The sequence below is a fragment of the Prionailurus viverrinus genome, chromosome E1 (assembly GCF_022837055.1).
Source record: "Prionailurus viverrinus isolate Anna chromosome E1, UM_Priviv_1.0, whole genome shotgun sequence".
In the NCBI taxonomy this organism is placed as follows: domain Eukaryota; kingdom Metazoa; phylum Chordata; class Mammalia; order Carnivora; family Felidae; genus Prionailurus; species Prionailurus viverrinus.
In genome coordinates, this window is record NC_062574.1 from 10,934,076 (window position 1) to 10,958,112 (window position 24,037).

Sequence of the window (24,037 nt, forward strand, 5' to 3'; positions counted from 1 at the left end):
TGTCCGTCGCCCCCCGACCTTTTTAGGACTCCTCCTTTGCCGGCTCAACTGGTGTGTGGGCACCGGACCGGCTACGCAGTCGCGAGGGGAGTCCCTGGGTCTCTGGGCCTCGGTGTCCTCAGTGAAAGCGAGGTAGACCTGAGGATTCCGAGCGCTCCAGCCTTCTTGGCCACGGGGCCAGCGTCAGGCGAAGTAGGCGTAGAAGAAGATGTTGACACACATGAGCAGGATAGCGTTGAAGCCACACACACGGGCCCAGAAAGCGTGTTTCTGGGGTGTCTGGCCATCGCCTGGAGGAGGTAGGGGGAGGAGAGGGAGACAGGTGAGGACCACAGGGCCACACTTCGTACTCCTACGTCCAGGGTGCCTTGGGGTGGGAGAGAGACTCGGAGCCTAGGGTCACACACGTACCTGCTTTGGCTCCCACGAGCACATCCTGAGCCAAGGTCCACCAGGTAAGGTTCTCAATCTGCGGAGAACGATCGGGACGTGGGGGTGTGGCAGGACAGGGGCGGGCCCAGACAGGGTCAGGGGTCGGTGACGGAAAGTGGGCAGCTGGGTTCAAAAGGGGACGGGGGTCAAGAGCTAGGAAATTCTGTTTATTTTTTTAAAGTTGATTATTTATTTTGAGAGAGAGAGAGAGCGCAGGGGAGGGGCAGAGAGAGAGGGAGAGAGAGAGAACCCCAAGCGCTGTCAGCCCGACGTGGGGCTTGAACTCGTAACCCACGAGATCACGCCCTGAGCTGAAATCAACAGTCGGATGCTTAACCGACTGCACCACCCAGGAGCCCCAAGAGCTGGAAAATTCTTGAGTCGCAGAGGGTCAGGGGTCAGAGTCAGGGGCCGGGGCAGGCTCACCTGGATTCCCTGGGGGGGTGGCGTCAGCAGGCTCCCAGCCACCACAACGACCCCGCTGAGCACAAAGAGGGCGACGGCAAAATGCAGGTAGTGCATGCTGCTGAGGATAGCAGGCCGCGTGTCCGGGTCACCGCAGCGGGGCGCGGGGTGCAGGAATTCCAGGACCAGCCGAGTGGCACCCAGGGCCAGCCCCGCCATCAGGCCCCAGAAGGCCCCCTGGGGAAGGGGAGGCAGGGCAGGAGGACGGTGAGGGCCCAGGTTCCCCCAGCACGCACACGGGCGGCAGGGGAAGATGTGAGCCAGAGGCAGCCCGTCCGCGGGGAGGGGACCGAGCCCCGACCCCCCCTGTCCTGTCTGCCCCGGTGCTGCCCATCCCCCACCCACCTGCTCATTGGCACGCCGCCAGAAGATGCCCAGAACAAAGACTGCGGTCACTGGGGGGGCCAGGGAGCTGGTCACCGACTGCATGTAGATAAAGAGCTGCCCACTGTTGGAGTCCTGCAGGATGGGGATCCAGGCCACGCTGACGCCCACGAGCACCACGATGACCAGCCTGTGGGCAGGCAGTGGGCGTGCTCGTCCCGGAAGACCCTCCCTCAATTCTCCCGCATCTCCCGCAGCCACTAAGATGCGCTCTCCAGCCGTCCCCGGCCACCCCAGCCTCCTCCCTGGCCTCTGGTCTGCTCCTCTGGGGATGTGGCCGGCCCTGCCCTGCCCCCACCCTTCCATGGCTTCCTGCCGCCTGCAGGTCCGCCCCGACTCCACCTGTCCCTGGGGTCTCCACTGCGTCAGCCCTCAGGGAGCCCCCCCGGCCATGGCCCCCCAGGCTCTCCTCTTTGTCTTCAAGGCACTCATCCCAGGGGACAAACAGAGGTATGTTGGGGGGCAGTTTACATGCTCCCTGTCCATCTCCCCGGCCCGGCTGGAAGCACCAGGGGAGGTGGGAGCCTCAACCATGGAGCCCACTGCTGCATCCCCTGGCATACAATAGGCGCTCAATAAACACTTGCCGGCTTCCTGAGAGGCCTGCGGCCCTCACATTCCAGCCAGACTGACCCCCCCCCCCACCCCCGCAGCTTCTCTAGTGCTGGTGGCCTCTGGCTGAAACCCTCCTCACCACTAGAGCCTGAGGCTGCAGACCTGCACCCATCACAGGGTGACCTCTGTCCTAAGAATGCAAGGCTTGGGTCGGGGCCCGGACTCCTCAGCTCTGAAGCCTGAGACCTCTGGCCGGAATGAGCCCCTCTGCCTCCCTCCCCTGTGTGGACCCCTCCTTCCAGCCCCTGCCTGCCTCCCCTCTCAGTGCAAGGCCTCCGCCGCGGGGACGTGCTTCGCTCACTCATTCAGCAGTCGCCCGTTCAGAAGCCCACCGGAGTGCAGGGCACCGTGCGAGAAGCCCAGACTGGGTGACGAGTGGGCCCTGTCCCTCCCCAGCACGGACAGCAGGGCAAAGAAAGTAGATGAGTCTGTTACTCTGTCCTAAGGGCTGGGCTCAGGGAGCCCAGAGGAAGTATCGATCCCAGAGGGCTTCTAGGCAGAGGAGGGTCGCCCTCCAGCCTCGAAGAGAGGTGGGGCCCAGCTAAGGAGGCAGAGCTGGGGTCAGGTGTCCTATCTGCTCCTCCTTGGCTGAGTGCCCCTTGCCCCTGTGTCTTGGGTCACTTGGGCACACCTCACCCCCAAGGAGGGTGGTGGGTGAGACCCCCCTGGAACCCTAGACGGGACAGCAAGGGCGAGAGAGGCCACCTCTGCAGCTGGGGCGGGTCCTTCCTGTGTGCCTGTCTGCCCGCCTCCCTTTCTTCCCTTCCAGGCCTGAGGGAGAGGGTGGAGGAAGGAGGTACCACCTTGATTAAGGCTAATTAACCCTTAGCCTGGCAGGCAGGCGGGCGCTGCCCTCTTCAAAGGCATAGGCGGGCTCCACGGACACCCAGCCCACCCCGCCCTCCCCACACAGTCTTCTGCAGCCCACACAGGGCTCAGTGTCTGTGTGCGGGGCCTGGCCTCTCCAGGCCGGTCTGGACTGCGGCCCTAGCCTTCCCCCTGCTCTCCAGGGCTTCCCCTTCCAACTCAGTCACCATCAGGCTGCCAGAGAGACCCCAGGCCCAGAGGCTGTTCCTTCTGCCTGGAATGTCCTTCTCCAATTCCTCCCCTGGCTGACCTCCTCCAAGGCTCAGCTCAAGGCCTTCCTCCTCCAGGAAGCCTTCCAACCCCACCCCTTCCTGCACACACACTGCTGTCGGGATGACTGACCCTCTCCATCATTCCTGGGCTACAGCTGCGGTGGTGGGGGGGTGGCCCTCAAGGGCTTTGAGATCTCTCTGGATCCCCCATATTGTTCAGCTTGATGCAGGATAATAGGGGGGCGTCGGGCACTCCTTGTGGACTGGATAACAGAGAATGGCAGACAGAAGGGGGGAGCAGGAGCAAAAGGCCCTGGCAAAGATCAGGGCCCCAGATGCGGGTCTGTCACTTGCCCCAGGCCTGTGATGGCTCCTCTGGTGCCACCCCAACCTGATGAGACTGTCAGGGTCACTGGCATGCCCCTGCCTGTCCCTGCCCCACGATGGCCTCCTCCCCAGGCTTCTGGACATGCTCTGTTACCCCTCTCTGTGAGTCCCACACCTCCTTGGATTGAGGCTCCAGAGACCCAGGACGCCACACCATCGAGGAAACGCAGCTTAAACGGTGTTGTTTTAAGCAGGAAGAGGCTGGAGGTGTTGGGGGGTGTCCCCGTGCTGCACGAGGGAGGCCTTTTCGAGCTGAACCCTGGCCCAACACCTAGCATGAGACCCTTTCCACTGCACCAAACTGGCAGCTGAGGGAACTGGGACCCAGAGAGGGTGAGCAACCTGCCCTGTGTCACACAGCCTTATGCCCACAGGCAGGTTGGTGGAGCCTGGGTTGGCTGGGGCTTGACATGGTAGAAGAGGTGGGAAGGAGGGTCAAGGGCACCATGGCGGGGGGGTGAGTTGGAATGGGGGGGGCAGTTAGGACTTTGGCTTCAGGTGGGAAGAGGAGAGAAGCCTGCTTCTGAGGAGGCCAGGAAGTCGGGGGCAAGAGACATGGGGGCCACTGAGCGGGCACTGAGGCTACCTGTGTCCCAGACCCGGTCACACTCTGGGCAGCTGGAGGGCACTTGGTCCCGGGATGCCGAGCCCGGAAGGGCTTTGGAGGAGTCTGCCAGATAGGGGCAGGTTTTCGGGGCCACGGGGCCACTGAGGAGGGGCGGGGGAACAACGCAGGGGGGGAGAGGAGGTCAAGGGGCCAGGACCTGCTGACACAGAAGCTTCGTGCAAGGCCAGAGGGAGAGGCTCCTTGTTTTGGAGGAGGCTGGGAGCCTGCAGATGAGCTCACACTCGCCTGCTGAATGGCGTGTCCCGACAGAGCCCTTCTGACAGCAGTGGGGCTGACTTACGTCACTGGGCCACCTGCCTGGAGTTGCAGCAGAGACCCCGCCCTGAGGATGAGAGCCAAGGGCAGGGGGCCGCAGGGTGCACTCTCGGTCAAGACGCGCACCAGAAGCTGGGCCCTTCGACCGGACGGGCAGAGTTGGGGGAGCAAGCCTCGGAGGGGCACAGGAGGGTGGGAGCTGGGAGAGGGCCCAAGCGGGAGGTCACGTTCACACACTAGGCACCAACCTCTCATTACCCGTTGCTGAGTTCACCCCAAAGGACTCTCCGCCGAGTACAGGGATGGAGGGCTGGGCCAGACATGGCCCCTGCCTGTCTTTGTGGGGGGTGGGGGGCATCAGGGAGACAGGTGGACCTATAGGGGCCACATGTCCTGTGGGAGGCTTAGAGGGGAGAGGGGCTCACTCCTCAGGCAGGCCTATCAGGGAGGGCTGCGTGGAGGAGGGGGGACACTTGGGCAAAGTCTAGAAAGATCAGGGAGGCTCCTCAAGGTGATAAGGAGGGGACTAGCAGGGCTAGGAGGAAACGGGAAGAAACTCAGTGGGGCCAGGGACAGCTGTGGCCTGAGTGTGGCCATCCTGAGAACTGGCTCTGGGCCCTCTGCGGGGCAGCTGGAAACCATCAGGAGGGCTAAGGGCTCAGATTTTAGGAAGACAGACAGATCCACAGGGTGACCGGGGAAGGGGGACTCTACCCAGCAGAAATGCCCTCAGAGATTCAGCTCAGAGTCCAAGATACATCTACGATGAGGGCCGTGATCATGAACGGGTGGCCAGAGCGATGTGGGATGTGGGATGGACAGGACACTCTGGCTCCTTGTATCCTCTCCTTCCTGGGAAGTTCCTCCGCAACTGGCAAACTCCTACTCGCCCCTCAAAGCCCCCCGTTGGTGGGGCCCCACGGGCCGTCGTCGTGTGGCTGGGGCAGCCTGGGTCCCAGCCTGTCCCCGGTGCCTGGCACGACCCCTCCCACCGCCCACCCCCAACCGTACCGGCCAATGAGCAGCAGCTCCCGCTCGCCAGCGAGGGGCCTCAGCCGCCTCCAGATGTCCATGGTGACAAGTGTGCTGCTGCTGTTGAAGATGGAAGTCAGCGACGACATGAGTGCGGCCATCATCACTGCAATCATCAGCCCCCGCAGACCTGGGGGTCGGGAAGACAGGGCCGCCGTGACTCTGCTCGGGAGCCCCTGCTGCCCGTGTCCTACTGAGGACCCCTGAGGCCCCTGAGGTCCCCTGAGGCCCCCCTGGTCAGCATCGGCCATGCACAAGTCCTCGAGAGCAGAGCCCCGGGGGGAGGGAGTTTGGAGGTTTCCGGGGACAGAGACCCAAACACAAGAGGCTGGGAGGCCAAGGGCCAATGGCGGGGCGGGGGTGGGGGGGAGGTGGTCGAAACTTCTGGATTTGTGGCTTCCCGTGATTGCTTCTGCTCTTGAGGGTGCAGTTATCAGCACCTTGTTTCCATAAAGCCTTGCAGGTGAAAAAGCACTTTCACACCTAGGACTTCAAGTGAAGCATTATTAACCCGTCCGACAGATGAGGAAGTGGAAGGTCCTAGCGGGAGGAGAGGTGCCCAGGGACTCACCGCAGCCAGAGGCAAAACTCTGGGGTGGGGTGGGGAGAGGAAGGCCTGGGGCGGGACCCTCTGCCTGGAGGTCACCACTCGGTCAGGGCGCAGTGGCCCGGTGTCTGGGGTTTCCTGCCATTTCTTGTGGGTGGCAGGCCCCAGCAGGCACTGGGGGGTCCCCTTTCTTGTTGGCTTTGTAGGAAAGGAAATGCAGTTCCGGGGGAAAACAAGGGGGCGTCCCCACCGAGGTGGGCAAGGCCCTTCTTTGCAAAGCCTTCCGGGAGTCACGGGCTTGAGCGGAGCTGAGGGTGGGGAGCCCTGAGAGACAGAAGGATGCTCAATTTGTAACTCAGTGCTGTGTGGCATAAGGCTGGTCGCCTCCCCTCTCTGGGACTTGGTCTGGTTCTATCTCCAAGGCTTCTCGTAACTTTTCTTCAAGTGTCTAAGCCCCTCCTCCACCTCCGCAGATTCTCTGTCTCTCCTCCAACCCCTGCCCTAGGATACACTTGACACAGGCCCCCTCCCCTGAGGACTCAGCCTCCTGGGTGCCATTTTGGCCTGGACTTGCTTCCGTGCCTGACCTGCTGTGTGACTTGCAAGCATCCCATGGCCTTCTCTGTTCACTTATCAGGCTGACTGGGCTGGCCCCCAAAGAAAAGCGAGTTAGGCCATGGTTTTCCCCCAAACATTTCTCCATCCTGTGTCTCTTGCTCAGGGAGATGGATTAACTCGGGGTTTATTCTCTACCCATTTCTCAGACAGGGAGCCGACGGCCTAGAGAGAGGCTATGGTCCAACCATGGCTGGGGGCTTAGCGAGTTCCTCCCAGCCCCCAGAACGGAAGAGGAAGGTGAGGCCCAGAGGTGGGAGCCCACAGCGAGGCCAAGCCTTGGGCCAGGCACCGTCCCTACATTCTTAGGTTTAATCCCAGCAACCACGCTGAGGGGTGGGTAGGCGTCACGATCTCCAATTTACAAAGGAGGACACTGAAAGTGACACGCCCCAAATATCTCAGCCAGCAAGTGGCAGAGCGGAGTTTTGATCCCAGGTCCGTGCACCCACATCCCCTGGGCCTCGGCACCCCGGGAGGGAGGGAGGGTGGGGCCAGGAATCCAGCTTCCACAGAGGAAGCCACAGGGAGGGAGGGAGACACTTAGGGTTGGAGAATCTGGTGGTGAAACCAGGCCGCGGAGGGTCTCAGAAGGCTCACTGCCACCAGCTGGGGGAGGCAGGAACTCATGGGGGGCTTGAGCCCCGGATCCTAGCGGAGTGAGCAGTGGTCTTGGAGCCCCGGCAGACGGACTGGGGCATCTCAGCCACTCTAGCCATGGAGAAGTCACTTTCCCCTCTTTGTGCCTCACTTTCCCTATCTGTAAAATGGAGCTAATAACTACCTCATAGCCATAACTGGGAAGCGGTCCGTAAAAGGGTCTGGCACCCAGCAGGCCTGGGAAGAAGAGACAACGGCGACCTTACTCAAGGGCTCCAACGGCACAGGTTAAGAGGACGAGGCAGATTATCCCAGTTCAGAGCCCAGCTCTGCAGCCCAGCTGCCACGTGACCTTGGGCAGGTCTCTTAAGCTCTGTGGGTCTCAGTTTCCCCACCTTTAAAGTGGGGATGATAATAACAGCACTTAGGGTTCCTGAGAGGAAGATGCAAAATGGTCACGTGGAAAGTCCTCGGAACAATGCCTGGCCCCTGGGGGGGTGCCATGAGCGTGTGCTCTGTTATACTATTTCCTCTTTTCCCCTAGGAGGGGAACGTCCTGCGTGGGCGTCACACTGGATCCAGAGTGGCCTCCGCAGCCCCCAGGGCCCCTGGCCCTCACTGGTCCCACCCCACAGGCCGCCCAGACCCCACCCAGAATCTCACCTACGGGCATCAGTTCCATGACCAGCTTGGGGTAGGCGATGTTGGAGCAGCCGATCTCGGCCCCACAGGCCCGAAGGCACTCAGACGGCACCACGCAGCCCACGTCATCTGCAGGAAAGGGACGCCCAGTATGTTCCACCTGCCCCACCCCATCCTCCCGACACACCTGAGCCCCTGGTGTGGCCGAGACCCTGGGCCTGACCTGCTCTGTCCGTCACCACCTCTGACCACCAGCTACTCACCCCCAGGTCTGTTTTCCAGTCTGGGTCACGAGGAGGGGGCTGGCCTCTATTCTGGTCCCTAATGCCTTGATTTTTTTTTTTTTTCTGTCGTCCTCTGTCACAACGCCTTCTCCCCCTCCCCAGCCAGGCCAGGGGGTCGCCTGCAGTGTGGCTCTGCCCATGTGAGCAGTCCGCCATCTGTACCCATCTGGGGCGCTAGTCTCCCTCACCCCCCTCCGGCCCCCAGCTCTTCTCCCCAGAGGGGCAAATGCAGGCTAGAGGGGCACCTTCCCCCACCCCTGGGCTCAGAGCTTCAGGCTGGGGCCTTTCCTCCTGACCCTGACCTGGAGCTATGTCTGGGTGTTAAGGGAAGACCCCTAAAACACAGGGGAGTCAGATCATGTCCTGGTCAGAACTACCCGGCAGTTCAGCAGTCAACAAAACCCCTCCAATCGTCGTGATGCTGGGCTCTTCCAGGCTCCTCTGGGCTTGTCCCCTTCCCACCTTGCCACCTTAGGCCTTCTCCACCAGCCCCTCTCCCCAGGCCTTCCCAGGCGGGGGAAGATTTTCCTCATCTCTTTACTCCAGACCACTGGGGACTGCTTGTTTTTGCTTTTCCAAGGGGCTGGTGAGCTGGTGAGGAGGGGGCTTGGTCTCACTGAGGCCACCTCCCCAAGGCCGGAGCAGCGCACACTAACCTCTCTCTTGTTGAGTGAACACGGGATTAATGGGTGTCCTGGACTGAACCCTACCCCCAGGCCGCCCTAGCAAGCTGTCTCTGCAGAACCCTGTTTGGAGGCAGGAACCACGGTGCCTGGCTCCCGTGTGACCCTGTTCCTCCACTGCCCCCGCGGCAGCCGGGGCTCCCCAGCACAGTGTGGGTAATGGCGGTCAACCCCGCGGTCACGTGCTCCTCCCGTGGAACATTCTCTAAACACCTTGTGGCCCCCGTCCCTTGGGATTTTCAGCAGGGGCCTGCAGAGAGCAGAGTAGACGAGAAGATGGTGATTGCGGGGGAAGTTCAGAAACAGAAGCCCCAAGGGGACAGGAGTGAGAGCCGCTCTGAGGGGAGGGGGGCAGTTTGGGGGCTTAAATTTCAATATGGCGGCAGGCACCGGCATTCTTGGGACGCGCTGCTTCCTTTGCAGACCAGGCACTTCTGAGTTAAGTACTGTCCCCTCCGATGTTCCTTCTGAAAAGTTCCTCTATAGATGCCCAACCCACTTCGGGGGGGGGGGGGTCTCAGATCCCCTTCCTCGAGGCCAGCGAGGCTGGAGCAGCATCACCCCACCCCCAATGACCTAGCATCCCGGTCTCTAGTAGCCCAGACCCTCTCTTGAGCAATGGGTGTCGGGGACACCTGTTGCCTGTCATCCCTGGCACCTCCCACTCAGAGTGTCCAATCAGACATGTCCTCTTCCCTCTCCCTGGCCCAGTAAGAGCTCACTCCCTTCTCTCCTCTCCCCCCATCCAGTCCCCCAGCCCCACAGTCTTCTCCTCCCACGGCCCTGCTGGCCTCACTTGGCCCCCTGCTCTGCTCTATCTCCTCTCATACAAATTGGGCCCCCGCTCCCCACTGCCTCCCTTCCATCTGTCCCATCCTTGGCGAAATTACAGTTTCACTCAGGAGCCCCCTCCACCCACACCCCTGGAGCCCTTGGCTTCCTGGAAACAAAATCCTTCCCACAGCATCTAAGGTCCTTGACAACTGGTCCCATCCAGCATGCACGCATCAGCCACCCTGACCTGCTTGCGTTTTCTCCTACACACCCAGCCCTTTGCCACCTCCATGCCTCTGCAGACGAGGTCCCCTCCTCCCAGGGCTCTGTCCTACCCTTGTTTACCTCCTGCTCCATGGCCCATTGCAAAGGGCTTGTCCTCTGAGGCTTCCTCTGATACCCCCCTTTCCAAATCCTCCCCCCACAACCAGGGCAAAGCAGCTTCCTCTCAAAGGCTCCTGTGGCCAAGGACTGAATCACAATTGTTTGTATATTTTACCTCCCCCATTAGACTGGGAGCTCCCCAAGGGCGGACACTGGGTCTGAATCATCCATCTCCCAGTCCTAGCTTTCAGTCAGTTCAGGGCTCGCCCAGAGGAGAGATCCTGTGAACATTTGCGAATGAATGAGTGAGTAACCAAGTAAATGGTAGGGAGGAAGGAGGAAAGGCCTAGGAGGGAAGGAGGAGACGGAGAAAGGATGCCAGAAAGAGCCATGATGGAGGTCAGGCACTGTTTGATCCAGCTGCCCTATTTTCCCACCCGCAGCCCAGCGGGTGAGCAGCTGAGAGCCAGAAAGAGCATGACTTGCCTGGGACCCATAGTCGGGCCCAGGACAAAGCCCAGGGCCCCACGGCAGGACTCCAGGGAGCACTGGGGTCCAGCACACAGAGGGCAGGTGATGGGTCCCTCCTGACAGGTTCTGGGCCTGCACTGGCTGGCTGTGGTGCTTGGAGGACCCAGCCCTCTTGGGAGAGTCACAGCCACATAATGGCTCAGAAAGCCGGAGTCAGGAGATTCTGGTCGAGTTAATTCAGCCCATTCCAGGCTCTGGGCTTGGGCCACCGCCTCTGGGCACCACTGGCTCACTTGCCGGAGTCTGTGCTGAACAGCAAGAAGAACCTCTCCTCTATGACAGCCGCAGAGGTGTCTCCACTTAAAGTCCCCTGAATATGCCACATTCAAGAGTGAGCAGCCTCAGGACAGTGAGAGCCAGGGAACTGAGAACGGGGTTTCTGAGTTTGCGAGAGAACCAGCTTCTGTGGGCCTGGGAGCTCCCCAACTAGGCTCTACTTTTGCATTGGCACCTCTGTCAGCCAGGGCCGACACCAGAAGCCTGGGAGTTGTCCCTCTCCTTGTCCCCCATGTTCTCCCTCCCTGTGGCCAATGCCACGTCCAGCCACTGGGCTTGGTGCCCAGGTGAACTCCACCTCTTTACTGTACTGTCTTCTCCCCTCTTACCCACCCACCCTGCAAGCCGCAGAGGAAACATCTAAAACCACTAATCTGCCCACCACCCTCCCTGCTCATATACTTCCGTGGCTCTCCATCCCCTGCAGGAGGGATCACAACCCTCTAATTGTGCCATTCGTGGCCCTCTACCCACCTAGCCACTTTCAGCCACACCTCTGGGCCTCTGTGTTTTCTGTTCCCTCTCTCTGGAATACCCTTCTTCCCTTCATAAACTCAGGGAATTCATATGAATTCATACTCTCAACTTGTGGATGTCCGCAGGCTTTGGGCAATATCCTCATGGTACCAATAACTCGGTGACCTGTGACAGCTTCTGCCAGTGTTTGTTGATGGACTGAATGACTCTTCCCAATGAGGCCATTGGACACAACACCCTGAGGGCCAATCAAGGTGCTCCCCACTCCCTATCGAGGCCTGGCCCATCCCTGGGAGACAGTCCAGATGTGGATGTTGCCGTAAGGAGTAGGAGAAAAGCACACAGACCTGGGTTTAAGTCCAGCTATCCCAGTGCCCTACTGTGTGATCCTGGGTGATTATTTAAGGTCTCTGAGGCTGTTTCCTCCTCTGTAAAGTCCTTTTGGGGGACGTCCAGAGGCCAAAATTCAACCTCAACCTAAATGTTACACCTGATACAAAAATTAATTCAAAATAGATCACAGATTTAAATGTACGATGTAAAAACTATTAAGCTTTTTCAGGGGGGGAAATAGGAGAAAATCTTCAGGACCTACGGCTAGGCAAAGAGTTCTTAGACTTGACATCAAAAGCAATATCCATAAAAGAAAAAATGGATAAAGTAGACTTCATCACAATTAAAAGTTCTGTGTAAGACACCTGTGAAAAGGATAAAAAACAAAAGCTACAGAACAAATCAGTAAAGTTGCAGGATATGCAGTCAATATATGAAGATCAGTCGTGTTTCTAGACACTAGCAATGAACCATCAGAGTAATTAAGAAAACAGTCCCATTTATGATGGCATCAAAAATAATAAAATACCTGGGAACAAATTTAACCAAGGAGATTAAAGACTCATGTGATGAAAATTATAAGACACCGATGAAAGAAATTGAAGATGATGCAAATAAATAGAAAGGTATACCATGTTCATGGATTGGAACAATTCATGTTGTTAAAATGCTCCTATCACCAAAAGCCATCGACAGATTCAATGTAGTCCCTATCAAAATTCCAACAGCATTTTTCACATAAATAGAAAAAAATAATCCAAAAAATTCCTATACAACCACAGAAGACCCCAAATGGCCAAAGTAATCTTAAGAAAGAAGAGAAAAACTGGAGACATCACACTTTCTGATTTCAAACTATATTACAAACCTATAGTAATCAAAACAGTACAGTATTGGCACAAAAACAGACACATAGATCAATATAACACAATAGAGACTATATATATGGTCTCTCTCTCTATATATATATTCAATCAATTTATGACAAAGGAGCCAAGAATATACAATGGGGAAAGGATAGTCTCTTCAATAAATAGTGTTGGAAAAACGGGACAGCTACATGCACATGAATTAAACTGGACTGCTATCTCATAACATACACAAAACCAACTCAAAATGGACTAAGGATTTGAATGTAAAATTCCTAGAAGAAAACATGGAGGGGGGAGTGGGGAGTAAGCTCTTTGACATTGATCATGGCAATGATTTTTTTTTTATTTGACACCAAAAGCAAAGATCTTCAAAAAGACAAAACAAAACAAAACAACGCCCCCAAATGAGACAATATCAGATTTAAAAGCCTCTGCACAGCAAAGGAAACCATCAACAAAATGAAAAGGCAACCTATGGATTGGGAAGAAATATTTGCAAACCATATATCTGATAAGGGGTTAATAGCCAAAAAATATAAAGAACTCATACAACTCAATAGCAAACAAAACAAAAAACAATAACAACACAATCCAATTAAAAAATGGGCAGGGGTGCCTCAGTCAGTTAAGTGTCCAACTTCAGCTCAGGTCATGATCTCTCAGTTTGTGGGTTTGAGCCCCACATCGGGCTCTGTGCTGACAGCACAGAGCCTGGAGCCTGCTTCAGATTCTTCCCCGCCCCTGCTCATGCTCTGTCTCTATCAAAAATGAATAAATATTAAAAATTTTTTGAAAACAAAATTTTTTTTAAATAATAATAAAAAATGGGCAGAAGATCTGAGTAGACATTTTTCCAAAGGAGACATACAAATGGTCAATGGGTACCTGAAAAAAAATGCTCAACATCACTAGTCATCAGGGATATGCAAATCAAAACCACAATGAAATATCACCTCACACCTATTAGAATGGCTCTCATCAAAAAGACAAGAGATAACGTGTTGGCAAAGATGTAGAGAATAGGGAACCCGTTGTGTGTGTGTGCGTGCGTGTGTGTGTGTGTGTGTGTGTGTGTGTGTACTACCAATAGGAGCATAAGTCAGTGCAGCAACTAAGGAAAACAAGAAAACAGTATGGAGGTTTCTCAAGGAATTAAGAATAGAAGAGTGTCCGGCTAGCTCAGTCTGTAGAGCATGGGACTCTTGGTCTCTGGTTTGTGAGTTTGAACCTCATATTTGGTGTAGAGATTACTTAAAAATAAAATCTTAAAAAAACAAAAATAGAACTACCATATGATCCAGCAATGCCACATCTGAGTATATCTATCTTTTTTTTTTTTTTTTTTGAGAGAGAGAGAGAGAGAGCACACACAGGAGTGCAAGCAAGTGGGGGAGGAGCAGAGAGAGGGAGAGGGAATCCCAAGCAGGCTCCATTGACTCGGGGCTTGATCTCACAAAGTGTGACATCATGACCTGAGCCTAAATCAAGAGTCAGATGCTTAACTGACTGAGCCCCCCAGGCACCCCGGGCATGTATCTTAAGGAAATGAAGTCACTATGTTGAAGAGATATCTGCACTCCATGTTCATTGAAGCATAGTTACAGTAGCCAAGACATGGACACAAACTAAAGGGTCCATCAGCACATGAATGGGTAAAGATGTGGTATATATATATGTACACACACACACACACACACACACGCACACGTATATATACATATATATAATAGAATACTATTCAGCCCTGAGAAAGAAAATCCTACCATTTGCGACAACATTGGTGGACTTTGAGGGCATTACGCTAAGTGAAGTAAGTCAGACAGAGAAAGTCAAATACTGTCCGATCTCACTTACAAGTGGAATCTAAAAAAGTCAAACTCATAGAAAAAGGAGTAGAATGATGGCTACCAGGGGCTGAGGGTGGGGTGGGGTGGGAGGAAGAGGTGAGATGTTAGTCAGAGGGTACAAACTTCCAATTATAAGATGAATAAATTCTGAGGATCTAATGTACAGTGTAGTGATTATAGTTAATAATATTCTATTCTATACCTTAAAAAAGAAGAAAAAACAGAAAAAGTTACAGACCAGCGGAAAATATATGTGGACTATATACCTGACAAAGACCTTGTATTTGGAATATATAAAAAGCTCTCAAAAATCAAACAATCCAATTAGAAAATGGGCAAAACACATGAACAGACATTTCACCCAAGAGAACATACAGTGGCAAATAAGCATATGAAAATATGTTGCATATCATTAGTCATTAGGATAACGCAAATTAACACCATAATAAGAGATTATTACACACCTACAAGCATGGAAAAAATAAAAAAATTGTGATAACATAAAATGCCATCACGGATGTGGATAAATTAGATCACGCAGATGTCGTTGGCAGGAAAATAGACATAATACAGTACCTACACAAATGAATATGTATAATACATATATGAATGTTCATAGCAGCTTTATTCGTAATAACCCCAAACTGGAAACAGCCCAGTGTCCTTCAACAGGAGAAACTGTTAAGCGAGCTCTGGTGCATCTAGGCCATGGGATACTTGTCAGCCACAGAAATGAACAAGCTACTGATATACACGATGATCTGGATGACTCACTAGAGAATTATGCTGGGTGGAAAAAAAGCTAATCCCTAAAGGTTAAATACTGTGTTTTCCATTTATATAACGTTCTTGAAATAACAAAATTGTAGACATGGAGAACAGACAAGTGGCTGACAGGGGTTAGGGATGGAGATGTGGGTATGGCTGGCAAGAGGGAGGTCTTGGTGATGACAGAAGGGTTCTGCATCCCAATTGCAGGGGTGGCCACCCAAATCTACACAGGTGGTAAGGTTGCGTGTGTACATGAGCATGCACACACACACACACACACACACACACAAATGAACACATGTAAACTGGTGAAATCTGAACAAGTTCTGGAATGCACCAATGTCAATTTTCTGGCTACCGCATTATTGTACGATAGTTCTACAAGATGATACCACTGGCAGAAACAGGGTGAAGGCTGCACGCAACCTCTCTGTTGGTGGTTGGTTGGTTTGTGTTTTGTCTTTTTGTCTTAACAATTTCCTGTGCATCTGTAACTATGGACAGGTAACTGTAGAGGTTGGAGGGCTATATGCCTTTCAGCCCTGAGAGCCAGGACTCCCTTCATGAGCCTCCAGGCCCCTGTGCAGTCATAAGAACAAAAAGAGAGGCTGATGCCCAGAGAGACTCTTGATCTGGGCCCTCAGTGGCAGTGACATAAATCAGGCTTCAGGACTCCCAAGGCAGTGCTTGCTCACTGGGACTGTCTGCCTCTCCCTTCTGACTGAGTCTGGTAGGGAGGATGTGGGTATATGTGCGCCTACCTGGGAGGAGCTAGGGGCACCTGTGGGGCTCTGCTCAGGGAGAGGCAGGGGCCTGGCTTCTGGGGCCATCCAGACACAGTGTGAAGCCCCTGTGGCTGGGGGGGGGGGGGGGGGCGGCTCATGGCAGGGAGTACAGGACATGAGGCTTGAGGGGTCAGTGATGGGGACCACAGGGGTGCTGGGCCTGGAGAGAGCAGACACTGCTCCGGGTGATAGACCCAGGTGGATAGATGGTGGGGGGTTCTGGAACGGGGGAGGCCTAGAGATGCCACCAGCCAGCCCTCAGCAACACAGACCAGTGTCCTCAGGGCCCCCATCCCCACCCAAGCATGCCACAGCCCTGTCCAGATCCAGGTTTAATAGGCTCTGTTGTCCCTGCCCTTGCAGCCTGCCGTTAGATTTGGTCCCCACACCCCCACCCCCCAACCAGGGTCCCAAGCCCCAGGACACAGAGCAGATAGTTGGGCCTGACTCCAGCCCACCAGCAGCCCTCTCTGGCCCTCCCACGCCAGGGTTCGGGTGGGCGCTGCTCATCATGCAGGACCAGTCCTGGGTAGGTACCCCTCCCAGCAGGGAGCAGGGCTCAGGGACTAAGAACTGGCTATCTATCTGCTCTGTCCACACGTGGCTCTGTAAAGGCTCCTTCCTGAGTGTGGGTCAGACTGTGCCCTATCCCTCCGTTGGGGGCTCCCAGCCCAGTACCCTAACTCTACTTCCACAACTGGACAGCTGGGTATCTGCACGGACTTCCCGTCCCACCCAGGAAACAAGGCACTGGTAGGGTTGGACCAAGGCTACAACAGGTCCTCCCACCCCGGGGGCAGGGGGAGGGGCGGTGCGCTGGAGCGGTGCAAAGTTGTTGATTTGCTGTGTGTTCTCAGTAAGAACACTTTCCCTCTCTGGGCTGCACAGTTCCAAGAGTTCTTGGACTTTGGTCCCTGAGCTTTCCAGAACTCGGCCACCTGGGGCTGGAGGCAGCGGAGGAAACGGGGCGCGCAACCACCCGAAGTCGGTGTCTCTCAGGGATTGGTGGGGGGGATGGGGGGTGGGTGAATCAGCTTCCGGCCCCGCCCCCCAGAGCGGCACGTGACCGCAGGTGGGGTGGGCGGGGCGGCATTAGTCACCAGCCCGCCGCCTGCCTGTGCGCTTCGTTCTCGCCGCAGGGCTCTCCTTGCCGGCTCTGTCCCCGCGCCCGCGTCCGCCCGGTAAGCGAGTGCCCCCGGATCCCGGACCTCCAACGCGCCGTCTGCCAGCCGCGCTTCCCCGAGCCTCCTCCGGGCAGGCCTCTTGGGTTGCCGGTCGTGGCGCCCGGAGATTTTAAGACCCCGCTCCGTTCCCGGAAGCCGTCGGAATGCTGGGCGCCGCTGAGCTGGGCCAGAGGCCATCCGAGTTGTCTCCTGCCTCCCACTCTTGGAAACTTCTGGGAAGGTCCCTGCTGGCTCTAGTTCCTCCCAGAAGTTGCCCAGGACTTTGGGCAGCTCCAGAATTCCTCTGGGATGTGGGTGCCCCCCTGAACCCCACTGATAGAGGCGCAGCGCGCCCTGGCGTGGGTCGCGCCCCGCCGTCTCTCCCACTGCCGCCCCACCCCCGCCCTGTCGCCCCTCCCTAGTCCCCGCCTGCACTCTGACCTGACCTCCGCGTTCTCTTGGACTCCCTCGCAGGTTCCCTATGGGCAGAGTTGCTGAGACGCCGGTGAAGCCCCAAGAGTGCGCGGGGCCGCAGTCGCGCGGGAATTAGGATCCCGACCTTGCTGAGTGCTGTGTCGCCCGCCCACCCAGCGGAAGCGTCGGGGCAGTGGCACCATGGCCTTCTCTCAGGTGCAGTGTCTGGACGACAACCACGTCAACTGGCGCTCCAGCGAGTCCAAGCCCGAGTTCTTCTACAGCGAGGAGCAGCGGCTGGCCCTGGAGGCCCTGGTGGCCCACGGCCGCGAGGCCTTCTACGAGGTGCTGAAGCGCGAGAACATCCGTGACTTCCTCTCGGAGCTGGAGCTCAAGCGCATCCTGGAGACCATCGAGGTGTACGACCCGGGCTCGGAGGACCCGAGGGGTGCCAAGTGGCCCCGGGGGCCCGAGGACAATGGGGTTGGTGACAGCGAGGAGGCCAGCAGGGCAGGCGGGACCCCCACCGAGGCCGAGCCACCGCCCTCTCTGGAGTACTGGCCCCAGAAGTCCGACCGATCCATCCCGCAGCTGGACCTGGGCTGGCCCGACACCATTGCCTACCGCGGTGTGACCCGGGCCAGCGTCTACATGCAGCCCCCCATCGATGGGCAGGCCCACATCAAAGAGGTGGTGCGAAAGATGATCAGCCAGGCCCAGAAGGTGAGGCAGCTGCTGGGCGGGAGTCCCCGGAAGGGAAGCTGGCTCAGTGGGCCTGCGTCCGGCCCCCAGCATATACGGAGACCGCAACACTGTCTCTCTCTTGTGGGTCTCTTTGCTTCCTCCCTGGCTGCCTCCTCCCCTGCCCTCATGGGGTTCCTGAGTTTCTTTGCACAGGGATAGGGTACCCAGGTTCTCTGGCAGGTGATGGTGGGTTACCCCATCTCAAAGGGCCTTTGTGCATTGTTGGGGGAGGGCTCTGATCTCCCCAGACGCTGCAAGCACGTTCCCCAGAAGAAGGTGCTGTGATGGGGTGGGGCGGGGAGAAATCTCCAGGTTTTCTTTCACTTCCTGTCCCTCAGGATGGCTCTGATTCACCCCTGAGAAGCAGGACGCTCTCACACACGCCGTGAACCCTCTGGTGTTGCTTTTTCCTGGGTAGTGGAGAGAGTCTGGACTGGTGGAGAAGGCCTGGAGACTAAAACACAGCCTGAGTCCATCTGAGGCTGGCCTGGAGGTCCGAGTTCAAAGGTGCCTTTTTCCTGCCTGTGCTGGGCTGACGGAGAGTGCCTTGCTCGCCCTCTCTGAGCCTCTGTGTGAGCTTTGCAATGGCAGAATCTTTCCAGGCTGGGATGTAGGGGATGGGGGTGGGCCCTGGGTGGAAGCGGAGTGAATTCAGCTCAGGGTTGTCCGCCTGTGAATTTTGCCAGTGAAGGGACCTCAGGCATTGCCTGTTCTCGACCCCTGCCGAGCCGTGCTGTACCCTGGTGCGGGTAGTCGTTCTCAGCCGATGCACTGACACACGTCCTCGGAAGGGCCAGGCCGGGAACTGGTGCGCCTTCTTACTGAGAGGAATTCTCGGTTTCCAAGCACATCCTGATTGATAAAGCCTGATTGGTAAAGCACATCCTGATTGGTAAAGCCTGCGTGGCGAACAGTGTTGAGAAAGGTTCTGAAGCCAGGTCCGAGCTCAGTAGAGAGCAGCGAGTGATGAGCAATGTGTGTGTCCGCGGAGGTCTTTCTGGCAGAGTCTAACCCTTCCCCGGGCCCAGAGCGGGGCAGCAAATCGCACAAGCCCAGAACGCTGGCTTTGGGGACCATCCTGGCTGACAGGGCGTGGGGGAGCTCTTGGGCAGGGAACCCAGAAGTGGGTCAGGAGCTGACAAGGTGGCCACGGGTTAGGTTTCTAGAAAGGTGGAGTCCCTGTCCCCTGAGGGGGCTAGCAGAGTCAGATAGCTCGCGTCTCGGAGCCTGGCTCTCGGCCTGATCCCAGGCAGCTTTGGGGCTTCGGGTTTCTTCTGGTGTGTCAGCTGGAGGTGGTTAGGACCAAAGCTGCGTCTTTGGCGGTTGTAAAGATGGAATCGGGTGACGGGGGTGAGGAGGAGTTTCAGGAAGAGGAGGGAAAGGGGGAGGGGGAAGGGGCCTTCATAGTTCTTGGGCTGAATAACCCGCCCTGCACCTGCCACGGCTCAGGAGGGTGCTGCTGACGCGGTGCCTGACCCGAGGGCCTGCAACCCAGTCCCCTGGGAGGGCCTGTTGGGATCCCATGACCCCTTTTTTAAAAATGGGAGAACGGAGGCCCTGGGTGGGGCTTGACCTGCTGTGCCAGGGTTCCCCCTCCTCTGCTCCTCGCCTCCCCACCAGGAGTAGGAAGGAGGCAGACACCAGATCTCTGCTTGGCATGGGAACAGCCGGCCAGTCTAATCTCCCCCAGACAGAAGGACTGATGGCCTGGCCCGGTGATGGGGGCCAGATAGGGGCGCCTGGGGCCAGGCTGGGCACCGGCGCACCCTCCCCACGTGTCTATGTCCGGGGCTAAGCCCCAGCCACCCCATGCAGTTCCATGGGCCCCCGAAACTTTGTTTGCTCCCCACAAAGGCCGCACCAGGTTACTGGCATCGCTTAAGAGGACGTGGCCGGGGGGGGGGACGTCTGTCTCGGGTTTGAACCCCAGTCTGTGTGGTAACTGCAGTTGGTGTGGCCCCCCGATCGGCTGGCGTTGCCCCCTGTTCCCCTCAGAATGGGGCCCCCCTGCTGAGACTGCCCCATGCTGTCAGCCGGCAGGAGCCTCCCAGATCCAGGAGGAGGGTCTGAGGCAGTAGAGGCTCATCTGTCAGATGAGAGCACTGAGGCACGGAGGACAGGGATTTGTTCACACCCCGCGGCACCAGGGTGAGCCACGCCCCTGCTTTCCATCCTGGCCGCTTCCCTGTCAACTCCGTCCAGGGGGCCCGTGGCCAGCATGGTGTGTGGGTGGGCGGGCAATAATAACAGCCACTGTTTTCTGAGTGCGAGGCACTTTATAATTTCAGGTAGTGTTATCTGCCCATTTTTCAGATGTAGGAACTGAGGCCTGACAGCTGAGTCCCTGCCAGCGTCACCTAGCTAGTTCTTGCGTGGAGGGGTGGGGACCAGGCCTGTGTTGTCCTCAGACTCTAGGACGGGTCCCCTGCCCATCCTGGCCTGACAGAGCACAGCGACAGGCAGGGCAGGGAGGGGCGGCTCAGCCAAGCTGCCTGCGATCCTCCCATCGGCCCTGCCCCGGCTGCTTCCCAGGCCCCAGCGTTGGGCTGTGCCGCTGACGGATGCTGACGGGGGCTGACGAGGTGCTTTGCCTGGCCCGCCCACCGCCACAGGGACCTCTCCCTGCCTTATCTCTCCCCGTGAATCACCTCTTCCCCTGCGCCCCCGCATCCTCTCCTCGTCCCCCCAGCAGCAATGCACGGAGAACACTCCCCCTCCCCAGGCCTGGGACGGGGAGCCCGCCGTCCAGCCGCTGGGCCCAAACACTGCCCGCCCCCTGCCCGCCGGGGCACCTGGGCCGGGGCGGCTGGTGCTGACTCAGGGCGGCCCGGCCCGCCACCTCCTCACGGCGGGCAGACCCTGGGGCAGGGAAGTGACACAGCACACGCTCAACCCGCCCCGGCTTGGCCGTCAGGGAGCGGCTGTGTCTCCGTCAAGACTTCTGAACCCCCCTCTTTCCCCAAAGACTAGAACGGAACTGGTACCAGGAGCCAAGAGTGCTGGGATCGGGTCCCTGCTCTGCCTCCGCCACTGTGTGACCCTAGACGAGCCTCAGTCATTTCATCTGTAAAATGGCTAACACTGAAGATTGTCAGGGGTCCCTTCAGCTCTGACACCCTGTTGCCCTGCGATTCTGGACTTCTCTGGGACGAGAGACCGGAGGGTCTTGGGTCTAACTCTACCGGCTGTGTGGCCCTGAGCAGGCAGCCTGTGCTCTGAGCCGTCTTCTAGCCCCATTGGGCTCCAAGTCTCTGAGATGGAAGGCCATCTGCCTGCCGCTCCCCCCCCCCCCCCCGGCCCCTGGGGACCAGTGATTTCCCTGGGGAAGAACCTGCTTCGGGGTTCCAACTGCATACCAGAGGCCAGGCCTGTAGTATCATGCCCAGGAGGGATGAGCCCCAGTCTCTCTCTGTTGCAGCCTCAGAGAGAGGGCTGAGGCTGGGCTGGGTCCGGGAGGGGGCTGAGAAGGGAGTGGCCCCCTCCATGACATGGGCCCCCCCGAAGGATCGCTTCACCAGACCCAGACAGCCCAGGGAAGATCCCAGGGGCAGGTGGGAATCACGGACAGGTGAGAAGACGGATGGAGCACGAGGGAGAATGAGTTTCGAAGGTCGGACTAGAACCCACTTCTCGTGCCTGCCAGGCCAGGGCTTGGGAACGGAGACCCAGAGAAGTTAAGTTTCTTGCCTAGGGCTACACAGCAGGAGGAGACGGGAACCTCACGATGCCTGATTAACCCCACATCTTTTCTGTCAACCCCCTGCCTTCACACGCCGAAGTCTTGGCTCACGGCTTGGCTCCAGGAGAATAAAAGCAGCTTAATGAGGCGTTTATTAAATGCCAGCTATATGCCAGGTGCTGAGCGGGCACTTTACCCCCATTGTAATCCTCCCGGCAACTCCATAAAGTAGGTGTTGTCTCCTTAGTGCAGATGAGGAAACTGAGGCTTGGTGGAGCTCAGAGAGGGCAGGTATCTTGCTCACAGAGCTAACAGCGGGAGGAGCTGGACCCAGCACCCAGGTCTGTGGGCTCTGAGCCTCTTTTCCCCGGGAGAAAATGCATCACGGCCGATGTCTCTGAGCCCTGCCTCTGATGGGAGCTTTGGCGCCTTGCTGCTGGCCCCCAGCTTGACTCAGGACAGTAAAAGCACTTTCACGAGGCTCCTTGTCCCCAGCAGGCTCCCAGACACGGTGCTCTCCCCAGCGGGGATGGGGGTGGGGGCACAAGTATGACCAACACAGGACTGGGGAGACCAGGGCTACCGGCAGCTGAGGCCACGGCGGGTCCCTTTGGAGCAGGAGGGAGGGCCCGACAGCCTCGGTGCGTCCAGAGGCCCCAGGGACGGCCCGGTCAGCTGTTCGCGGGCACCCGCCGGAGCCCAGAAGGAGCACGGCTGGTCTCCTGCCTGCTCCAGCAATTCCCAGCCCAGGCCCAGGGCCCTCACCTGCCAGGTGGGGAACATCTGATAACATCGTTCCAGGTGTCAGCTCCGTGTCTCCCAAGGCTTCCTACCCGACGGTGTTTGCATCTTAATTGAGAGTTTGAGGAGAGCCAGGAGGAGCCCTGCCAGGAAGGAGGGCACCGGCCAGCCTCTTGGAGCACTGGGGCAGGGGCGGCGCTCCCTCCCACAACCCCTGCCGACGTTATTTGCGTCGCAGAGGAGGACGCTGAGGTCAGGGCGCTCAGAGCGGGCCAGGGCCTGCGCGGGGCTCCACAGAGCCCCGGTCCCCTGGCTCGGCAGGCTCACCTTGAGGCCAACCGTCCTCGCCCTGGGCCAGCAGAGAGGGGCCGGTCCTCTCACGGGCCCCCGGCTCTCCTCTCCAGCTCGGCCACCCCCTTGCTATGTGACCGTGAGCCTCCGTTTCTTCATCTGCAAAATGGGGACTGGCCACATGTCTTGCGGCAGTAACAGTGAGCCACCCACAAGCTATTGAGTGATCCGAGGATGCTCGAGGCGGGGCAGGGCCGCCCCTCCACACTGGGACCACGCCCCGCGTCCTGGCAGGCGCTGGTCTGCATGGGCTGCTCTAGCCTCCTTCATGGCTCCTGAATGATCTCCAGGCTTAGGGATCTTCCCAGGGTAAACGCCACGGCGGGGGGGGGGGGGGGGGGGGGGGGCAGATGGGCTTGCATACCACTCAGACCCACACCCAGGCCTCTGCTGCTGTCTCGCCATGCTGTCCCAAGATAGTTGCTTTGCCCCTCTGACAGCACCTGTCTCAAAGCATGCTGGGACTCAAATGGGAAAAGAGGTTATGTCAGGCCCTCAGTGTAATGTCTGGCATGGAGCTGGCATGTCATAAATACCAGTTCTCTTGGGTCTTCCTCCTTCCCTCTCGCCTGATAGCCTCTCTCAGGGAATAGTCTGGGTTGAGAAGTGGTGAGCTCCCCGTCCTGGAGGAGTTCAAGCAGGGGCTTGGTGGGATCCAGTAGAGGGGAGTGGGCATCAGGTGGCCCGGAGGCCTCAGGCAAGGAAGTCCTTTCCAGGCCAGTCTTCCTGGCGGATTAGGATGCTCAAGGACACCTCAGCATCTGTCACCCTTGGATCCCAGAGAAGCTGAGATTTTACAGGCTTTTGAATTTACGAGTCCAAGATTTTCCAGTTTGAAGATCCTCAGCTGGTGCCACGCGCTGATGACCGCGTGGTGGTCTGGTTGGCTGGACTTTGTGACTGCGGGACTCTGGGGCCCCTTGGGGCCAACGGGAAGGGGGAGGGGCCTGTCTTATCCACAGGGCGCAGCCCTGGTCACCTGGCCCTCCCCCATGCTCTGCCCTTTTCTCTGCAGCATTCCTGAGCCTTGGTGAGGAGGCCGATGTCTATCTGGGGAGGGCTGGAGACTCAGGGCAGGGCCCACGCGGCTGGATGGGGCTGGGCCGGGCCCCTGGACAGAGGGCTCTGGGTGTGACCAGTATAGTATGTGCCTTGACCCCGTCCACTGCAGTCATTTGGCACTCAGGAGGCCCCAGCCTCCTTTAATTGGCCTTAATGAGGCTTCTGTTTTAATAATCCAGAGGGTGGGGAAGGTACCAGGGCTGATGAATGTCAGAGGGGAGAGACCTCGGGTTATCCGTTCCATC

General features: G+C 57.7%; 2 protein-coding genes across 3 annotated transcripts in view; one reads left to right on the forward strand and one right to left on the reverse strand.

Moving 5' to 3' along the window:
- Positions 1–51: 51 nt before the first annotated feature.
- Positions 52–24,037, reverse strand: part of SLC5A10 (solute carrier family 5 member 10) — a 58,165-nt gene continuing 34,179 nt past the window's right edge. Inside the window, exons 10-14 of the mRNA XM_047832237.1 lie at positions 7,703–7,810; positions 5,257–5,407; positions 859–1,411; positions 412–469; positions 52–290 (exon numbers count right to left, since the gene is read on the reverse strand). Coding sequence (XP_047688193.1) covers positions 184–290; positions 412–469; positions 859–1,411; positions 5,257–5,407; positions 7,703–7,810 — 977 coding nt within the window. The 3' untranslated portion in view covers positions 52–183. The remainder of the gene's footprint in view (positions 291–411; positions 470–858; positions 1,412–5,256; positions 5,408–7,702; positions 7,811–24,037) is intronic.
- FAM83G (family with sequence similarity 83 member G) overlaps positions 16,748–24,037 on the forward strand; it is a 30,219-nt gene continuing 22,929 nt past the window's right edge. The window contains exons 1-2 of one of the 2 annotated variants that reach the window (XM_047832231.1): positions 16,748–16,819; positions 17,276–17,938. In XM_047832231.1, the coding sequence (XP_047688187.1) occupies positions 17,417–17,938 (522 nt within the window). In that variant the 5' untranslated portion in view covers positions 16,748–16,819; positions 17,276–17,416. Of the gene's footprint in view, positions 16,820–16,864; positions 17,043–17,275; positions 17,939–24,037 lie in introns of those variants that run through there. The other variant, XM_047832230.1, reaches the window with a different exon arrangement.